At 48.0% G+C, this 9,211-nt stretch overlaps 1 protein-coding gene across 2 annotated transcripts in view; it reads left to right on the top strand.

The window, feature by feature from the left end:
• The window catches only part of tmem192 (transmembrane protein 192), a 51,185-nt gene extending 45,202 nt beyond the window's left edge, over positions 1–5,983 (top strand). The window contains exons 5-7 of one of the 2 annotated variants that reach the window (XM_045217817.1): positions 2,587–2,680; positions 5,405–5,548; positions 5,582–5,983. In XM_045217817.1, the coding sequence (XP_045073752.1) occupies positions 2,587–2,680; positions 5,405–5,519 (209 nt within the window). In that variant the 3' untranslated portion in view covers positions 5,520–5,548; positions 5,582–5,983. Of the gene's footprint in view, positions 1–2,586; positions 2,681–5,404 lie in introns of both variants that reach the window. The other variant, XM_045217816.1, reaches the window with a different exon arrangement.
• The last annotated feature ends 3,228 nt before the right edge of the window (positions 5,984–9,211 follow it).

Here is a 9,211-nt window from a genome sequence, read left to right on the forward strand (position 1 = left end):
CCTGCACTGTAAAACCACCGTTAGCATGGCTAGCATCATGACCATTGACCTGCACTGTAAAACCACAGTTAGCATGGCTAGCATCATGACCATTGACCTGCACTGTAAAACCACAGTTAGCAGTAGCACCTGGAGAAGATCCTCAGACAGGTCAACTGCTGTGTGTGTTTCTCTCTCTACTGTTCGGGCTCAGACACACCGATAGGATGGTCAAACGTTTGCCTGCTGACTAGCTAGCTGCGCTAATGTTTCTATTGTTGTAGAAAGCCCTTGGTGATACTGGCCAGATGGCCAACAGTTGGACTATTGAATTCCCTCTCCATAACCCCATACTGGCCAGATGGCCAACAGTTGGACTATTGAATTACCTCTCCGTAACCCCATACTGGCCAGATGGCCAACAGTTGGACTATTGAATTCCCTCTCCGTAACCCCATACTGGCCAGATGGCCTAAAAGTTGGACTATTGAATTCCCTCTCCGTAACCCCATACTGGCCAGATGGCCAACAGGTGGACTATTGAATTCCCTCTCCGTAACCCCATACTGGCCAGATGGCCAACAGTTGGACTATTGAATTCCCTCTCCGTAACCCCATACTGGCCAGATGGCCAACAGTTGGACTATTGAATTCCCCTCTCCGTAACCCCATACTGGCCAGATGGCCAACAGTTGGACTATTGAATTCCCTCTCCGTAACCCCCATACTGGCCAGATGGCCAACAGTTGGACTATTGAATTCCCTCTCCGTAACCCCATACTGGCCAGATGGCCAACAGTTGGACTATTGAATTCCCTCTCCGTAACCCCCATACTGGCCAGATGGCCAACAGTTGGACTATTGAATTCCCTCTCCGTAACCCCATACTGGCCAGATGGCCAACAGTTGGACTATTGAATTCCCCTCTCCGTAACGGCCATACTGGCCAGATGGCCAACAGTTGGACTATTGAATTCCCTCTCCGTAACCCCATACTGGCCAGATGGCCAACAGTTGGACTATTGAATTCCCTCTCCGTAACCCCATACTGGCCAGATGGCCAACAGTTGGACTATTGAATTCCCTCTCCGTAAGCCCATACTGGCCAGATGGCCAACAGTTGGACTATTGAATTCCCTCTCCGTAAGCCCATACTGGCCAGATGGCCAACAGTTGGACTATTGAATTCCCTCTCCGTAACCCCATACTGGCCAGATGGCCAACAGTTGGACTATTGAATTCCCTCTCCGTAAGCCCATACTGGCCAGATGGCCAACAGTTGGACTATTGAATTCCCCTCTCCGTAAGCCCATACTGGCCAGATGGCCAACAGTTGGACTATTGAATTCCCTCTCCGTAACCCCATACTGGCCAGATGGCCAACAGTTGGACTATTGAATTCCCTCTCCGTAACCCCATACTGGCCAGATGGCCAACAGTTGGACTATTGAATTCCCTCTCCTTAACCCCATACTGGCCAGATGGCCAACAGTTGGACTATTGAATTCCCTCTCCGTAAACCCATACTGGCCAGATGGCCAACAGTTGGACTATTGGATTCCCTCTCCGTAACCCCATACTGGCCAGATGGCCAACAGTTGGACTATTGAATTCCCTCTCCTTAACCCCATACTGGCCAGATGGCCAACAGTTGGACTATTGGATTCCCTCTCCGTAACCCCATACTGGCCAGATGGCCAACAGTTGGACTATTGAATTCCCTCTCCTTAACCCCATACTGGCCAGATGGCCAACAGTTGGACTATTGGATTCCCTCTCCGTAACCCCATACTGGCCAGATGGCCAACAGTTGGACTATTGAATTCCCTCTCCGTAACCCCATACTGCCAGTTCCAGCCCATAGACTCTCCTCTTCTATTACTGGACAGAGAGGGAGAGAGAGAGAGGGCTCCTTATGCAGGAATGTGAAGTATTTCTCAAGCTTAGTTGTGTGTGTGTGTTTAGGGTAAATATACCACTGTCTTTAGAGCCTTACTGACAATTTCCTCTAGCTAATAGAGGGAGGGAGGGAGAGAGGGAGGGAGGGAGAGAGAGAGAGAGAGAGAGAGAGAGAGAGAGAGAGAGAAACTGAGGGGGGAGAGAGAGAGAGAGAGAGAGAGAGAGACCGTGGGAGGAAGAGAAACTGAGGGGGGAGAGAGAGAGAGACAGCGGGAGAGAGAGAGAGAGAGAGGGAGGGGGAGAGCGAGAGAGAGAGAGTGAGAGAGAGAGAGACAGAGAGAGAGAGAGAGAGACAGAGAGAGAGAGAGAGAGAGAGAGAGACAGTGGGAGAGACAGTGGGAGAGACAGTGGGAGGAAGAGAAACTGAGGGGGGAGAGAGAGAGAGACAGCGGGAGAGAGAGAGAGAGAGAGGGAGGGGGAGAGCGAGAGACTGAAGGAGACGGCGAGAGACAGACAGACTGAGAGAGAGGGAGAGACTGAAGGAGACGGCGAGAGACAGACAGACTGAGAGAGAGGGAGAGACTGAAGGAGACGGAGAGAGACAGACAGACAGAGAGGGAGGGAGAGAGACAAAGTAGGGAAAGACTGATTGGTACCTGGGAAACAAGAGATATTGTTGTTGAGTGAGTGTGTGTGTGTGTTTTCCAGTCAGGGTGGTGAGATTCAACCGAGAGAGAGCTGGTCCAGATATCAGTCAGGATGAACAATCTAACTCCTACAACACTACTGAGACTGGCTTCAGGTATATACACACCTAACCCTAGACTGGCTTCAGATAGATACACACCTAACCCTAGACTGGCTTCAGATAGATACACACCTAACCCTAGACTGGCTTCAGATAGATACACACCTAACCCTAGACTGGCTTCAGATAGATACACACCTAACCCTAGACTGGCTTCAGATAGATACACACCTAACCCTAGACTGGCTTCAGATAGATACACACCTAACCCTAGACTGGCTTCATATATATACACACCTAACCCTAGACTGGCTTCAGATAGATACACACCTAACCCTAGACTGGCTTCAGATAGATACACACCTAACCCTAGACTGGCTTCAGATAGATACACACCTAACCCTAGACTGGCTTCAGATAGATACACACCTAACCCTAGACTGGCTTCAGATAGATACACACCTAACCCTAGACTGGCTTCAGATATATACACACCTAACCCTAGACTGGCTTCATATATATACACACCTAACCCTAGACTGGCTTCAGATAGATACACACCTAACCCTAGACTGGCTTCAGATAGATACACACCTAACCCTAGACTGGCTTCAGGTATATACACACCTAACCCTAGACTGGCTTCAGATATATACACACCTAACCCTAGACTGGCTTCAGATAGATACACACCTAACCCTAGACTGGCTTCAGATAGATACACACCTAACCCTAGACTGGCTTCAGATAGATACACACCTAACCCTAGACTGGCTTCAGATATATACACACCTAACCCTAGACTGGCTTCAGATAGATACACACCTAACCCTAGACTGGCTTCAGATATATACACACCTAACCATAGACTGGCTTCAGATATATACACACCTAACCCTAGACTGGCTTCAGATATATACACACCTAACCCTAGACTGGCTTCAGATAGATACACACCTAACCCTAGACTGGCTTCAGATAGATACACACCTAACCCTAGACTGGCTTCAGATAGATACACACCTAACCCTAGACTGGCTTCAGATAGATACACACCTAACCCTAGACTGGCTTCAGATAGATACACACCTAACCCTAGACTGGCTTCAGATAGATACACACCTAACCCTAGACTGGCTTCAGATAGATACACACCTAACCCTAGACTGGCTTCAGATATATACACACCTAACCCTAGACTGGCTTCAGATAGATACACACCTAACCCTAGACTGGCTTCAGATAGATACACACCTAACCCTAGACTGGCTTCAGATAGATACACACCTAACCCTAGACTGGCTTCAGGTATATACACACCTAACCCTAGACTGGCTTCAGATAGATACACACCTAACCCTAGACTGGCTTCAGATATATACACACCTAACCCTAGACTGGCTTCAGATATATACACACCTAACCCTAGACTGGCTTCAGATAGATACACACCTAACCCTAGACTGGCTTCAGATAGATACACACCTAACCCTAGACTGGCTTCAGATAGATACACACCTAACCCTAGACTGGCTTCAGATAGATACACACCTAACCCTAGACTGGCTTCAGATAGATACACACCTAACCCTAGACTGGCTTCAGGTATATACACACCTAACCCTAGACTGGCTTCAGATATATACACACCTAACCCTAGACTGGCTTCAGATAGATACACACCTAACCCTAGACTGGCTTCAGATATATACACACCTAACCCTTGACTGGCTTCAGATAGATACACACCTAACCCTAGACTGGCTTCAGATAGATACACACCTAACCCTAGACTGGCTTCAGATAGATACACACCTAACCCTAGACTGGCTTCAGGTATATATACACCTAACCCTAGACTGGCTTCAGATAGATACACACATAACCCTAGACTGGCTTCACCTAACGTTGCCCATTTATTGTTCTACTGTTGTTGCTTTGATGTTGTTTTAATTTTGTCCTGACATTGTTTTAATGTTGTCCTGACATTGTTTTAACATTGTCCTGACATTGTTTTAACGTTGTCCTGACATTGTTTTAATGTTGTCCTGACATTGTTTTAACATTGTCCTGACATTGTTTTAACATTGTCCTGACATTGTTTTAACGTTGTCCTGACATTGTTTTAACGTTGTCCTGACATTGTTTTAACGTTGTCCTGACATTGTTTTAACGTTGTCCTGACATTGTTTTAACGTTGTCCTGACATTGTTTTAACGTTGTCCTGACATTGTTTTAACGTTGTCCTGACATTGTTTTAACGTTGTCCTGACATTGTTTTAACGTTGTCCTGACATTGTTTTAATGTTGTCCTGACCTTGTTATTATGTTGTCCTGACCTTGTTTTAATGTTGTCCTGACCTTGTTTTAATGTTGTCCTGACCTTGTTATAATGTTGTCCTGACCTTGTTATAATGTTGTCCTGACCTTGTTTTAATGTTTTCCTGACCTTGTTATAATGTTGTCCTGACCTTGTTTTAATGTTGTCCTGACCTTGTTTTAATGTTGTCCTGACCTTGTTTTAATGTTGTCCTGACCTTGTTGTTTAGAATGTTGTCCTGACCTTGTTTTAATGTTGTCCTGACATTGTTTTAATGTTACCTGTACGTTGTCCTGACCTTGTTGTCCTGTTTCTCTCCAGGGAGGGCTCCAGAACGTTGTCCTGACCTTGTTTTAATGTTGTCCTGACCTTGTTTTAATGTTGACCTGACCTTGTTTTAATGTTGACCTGACCTTGTTATAACGTTGTCCTGACCTTGATGTCCTGTTCCTCTCCAGGGAGGGCTCCAGTCTGGAAGAGGTAGTGGAGAAACAAGCTGATCTCATCGACTACCTGAAGCAGCACAACACCCTACTGAGCAAGAGACTGCTCAACATGACGGCACAGCACTGACCACAATACCACCACAACCACACCACAACCACACCACAACCACACCACAACCACAACACAACCACAACACCCTACTGAGCAAGAGACTGCTCAACATGACGGAACAGCACTGACCACAATACCACCACAACCACACCACAACCACACCACAACCACACCACAACCACAACACAACCACAACACAACCACAACACCCTACTGAGCAAGAGACTGCTCAACATGACGGAACAGCACTGACCACAATACCACCACAACCACAACACAACACCCTACTGAGCAAGAGACTGCTCAACATGACGGAACAGCACTGACCACAATACCACCACAACCACACCACAACCACACCACAACCACACCACAACCACAACACAACCACAACACAACCACAACACCCTACTGAGCAAGAGACTGCTCAACATGACGGAACAGCACTGACCACAACACCACCACAACCACAACACAACCAGGGGGTCACAGATTGGAGGCCAGGGGTCACAGATTGGAGGCCAGGGGTCACAGATTGGAGGCCAGGGGTCACAGATTGGAGGCCAGGGGTCACAGATTGGAGGCCAGGGGTCACAGATTGGAGGCCAGGGGTCACAGATTGGAGGCCAGGGGTCACAGATTGGAGGCCAGGGGTCACAGATTGGAGGCCAGGGGTCACAGATTGGAGGCCAGGGGTCACAGATTGGAGGCCAGGGGTTTTATTTCTGTATGACGACCCCAAGTGACCTCTGGGTAGTGTGTGTGCGTAGAGATTGTGTGTGAAAAAGGTAGTATTGGTCTAGAGATATGTGACAGCGAGGGAGGAGGGAGAGAGAGAGGGAGGAGGGAGAGGGAGGAGGGAGAGAGAGAGGGAGGAGGGAGAGGGAGAGGGAGGAGAGAGGAGGGAGAGAGAGAGGGAGGAGGGAGAGAGAGAGGGAGGAGGGAGAGGGAGGAGAGCGGAGGGAGAAATAGTGAGGTAGGAGAGAGGGGGATAGATGTGTGGGAGAGAGGAAGGACAGTAAGAGGGAGGGAGAAAGAGGGGGAGGAGAGAGGGTGGGAACAATGTTATCAGGGCCTGGTGTGTTTGTTTTCCGTCCGTCCGTCCGTCCTCCCTGCAGTCTGTTTTTATATTGTTGCTGGTCCCAGTGACTTCATGTGGAGAAGGTCTAGATGATGTCAATAAATGGTACTGTGAAGTAAAACAGGTGTGTTGTGTTCTGTAGTTACCTAGACAACATGATCCCTCTCTAACTACCATGTCGTAACCCACTAAGACTCATGGAATGGACTGAGAGAGTCAAGCATTACCCCAGACTAACTGGACCATGTCGTAACCCACTAAGACTCCTACCGTTGCTAATGGAATGGACTGAGAGAGTCAAGCATTACCCCAGACTAACTGGACCATGTCGTAACCCACTAAGACTCCTACCGTTGCTAATGGAATGGACTGAGAGAGTCAAGCATTACCCCAGACTAACTGGACCATGTCGTAACCCACTAAGACTCCTACCGTTGCTAATGGAATGGACTGAGAGAGTCAAGCATTACCCCAGACTAACTGGACCATGTCGTAACCCACTAAGACTCCTACCGTTGCTAATGGAATGGACTGAGAGAGTCAAGCATTACCCCAGACTAACTGGACCATGTCGTAACCCACTAAGACTCCTACCGTTGCTAATGGAATGGACTGAGAGAGTCAAGCATTACCCCAGACTAACTGGACCATGTCGTAACCCACTAAGACTCCTACCGTTGCTAATGGAATGGACTGAGAGAGTCAAGCATTACCCCAGACTAACTGGACCATGTCGTAACCCACTAAGACTCCTACCGTTGCTAATGGAATGGACTGAGAGAGTCAAGCATTACCCCAGACTAACTGGACCATGTCGTAACCCACTAAGACTCCTACCGTTGCTAATGGAATGGACTGAGAGAGTCAAGCATTACCCCAGACTAACTGGACCATGTCGTAACCCACTAAGACTCCTACCGTTGCTAATGGAATGGACTGAGAGAGTCAAGCATTACCCCAGACTAACTGGACCATGTCGTAACCCACTAAGACTCCTACCGTTGCTAATGGAATGGACTGAGAGAGTCAAGCATTACCCCAGACTAACTGGACCATGTCGTAACCCACTAAGACTCCTACCGTTGCTAATGGAATGGACTGAGAGAGTCAAGCATTACCCCAGACTAACTGGACCATGTCGTAACCCACTAAGACTCCTACCGTTGCTAATGGAATGGACTGAGAGAGTCAAGCATTACCCCAGACTAACTGGACCATGTCGTAACCCACTAAGACTCCTACCGTTGCTAATGGAATGGACTGAGAGAGTCAAGCATTACCCCAGACTAACTGGACCATGTCGTAACCCACTAAGACTCCTACCGTTGCTAATGGAATGGACTGAGAGAGTCAAGCATTACCCCAGACTAACTGGACCATGTCGCAACCCACTAAGACTCCTACCGTTGCTAATGGAATGGACTGAGAGAGTCAAGCATTACCCCAGACTAACTGGACCATGTCGTAACCCACTAAGACTCCTACCGTTGCTAATGGAATGGACTGAGAGAGTCAAGCATTACCCCAGACTAACTGGACCATGTCGTAACCCACTAAGACTCCTACCGTTGCTAATGGAATGGACTGAGAGAGTCAAGCATTACCCCAGACTAACTGGACCATGTCGTAACCCACTAAGACTCCTACCGTTGCTAATGGAATGGACTGAGAGAGTCAAGCATTACCCCAGACTAACTGGACCATGTCGTAACCCACTAAGACTCCTACCGTTGCTAATGGAATGGACTGAGAGAGTCAAGCATTACCCCAGACTAACTGGACCATGTCGTAACCCACTAAGACTCCTACCGTTGCTAATGGAATGGACTGAGAGAGTCAAGCATTACCCCAGACTAACTGGACCATGTCGTAACCCACTAAGACTCCTACCGTTGCTAATGGAATGGACTGAGAGAGTCAAGCATTACCCCAGACTAACTGGACCATGTCGTAACCCACTAAGACTCCTACCGTTGCTAATGGAATGGACTGAGAGAGTCAAGCATTACCCCAGACTAACTGGACCATGTCGTAACCCACTAAGACTCCTACCGTTGCTAATGGAATGGACTGAGAGAGTCAAGCATTACCCCAGACTAACTGGACCATGTCGTAACCCACTAAGACTCCTACCGTTGCTAATGGAATGGACTGAGAGAGTCAAGCATTACCCCAGACTAACTGGACCATGTCGTAACCCACTAAGACTCCTACCGTTGCTAATGGAATGGACTGAGAGAGTCAAGCATTACCCCAGACTAACTGGACCATGCCGTAACCCACTAAGACTCCTACCGTTGCTAATGGAATGGACTGAGAGAGTCAAGCATTACCCCAGACTAACTGGACCATGTCAGTAACCCACTAAGACTCCTACCGTTGCTAATGGAATGGACTGAGAGAGTCAAGCATTACCCCAGACTAACTGGACCATGTCGTAACCCACTAAGACTCCTCCGTTGCTAATGGAATGGACTGAGAGAGTCAAGCATTACCCCAGACTAACTGGACCATGTCGTAACCCACTAAGACTCCTACCGTTGCTAATGGAATGGACTGAGAGAGTCAAGCATTACCCCAGACTAACTGGACCATGTCGTAACCCACTAAGACTCCTACCGTTGCT

The sequence above is a fragment of the Coregonus clupeaformis genome, unplaced genomic scaffold (genome assembly GCF_020615455.1).
Source record: "Coregonus clupeaformis isolate EN_2021a unplaced genomic scaffold, ASM2061545v1 scaf1243, whole genome shotgun sequence".
NCBI classification, from domain to species: domain Eukaryota; kingdom Metazoa; phylum Chordata; class Actinopteri; order Salmoniformes; family Salmonidae; genus Coregonus; species Coregonus clupeaformis.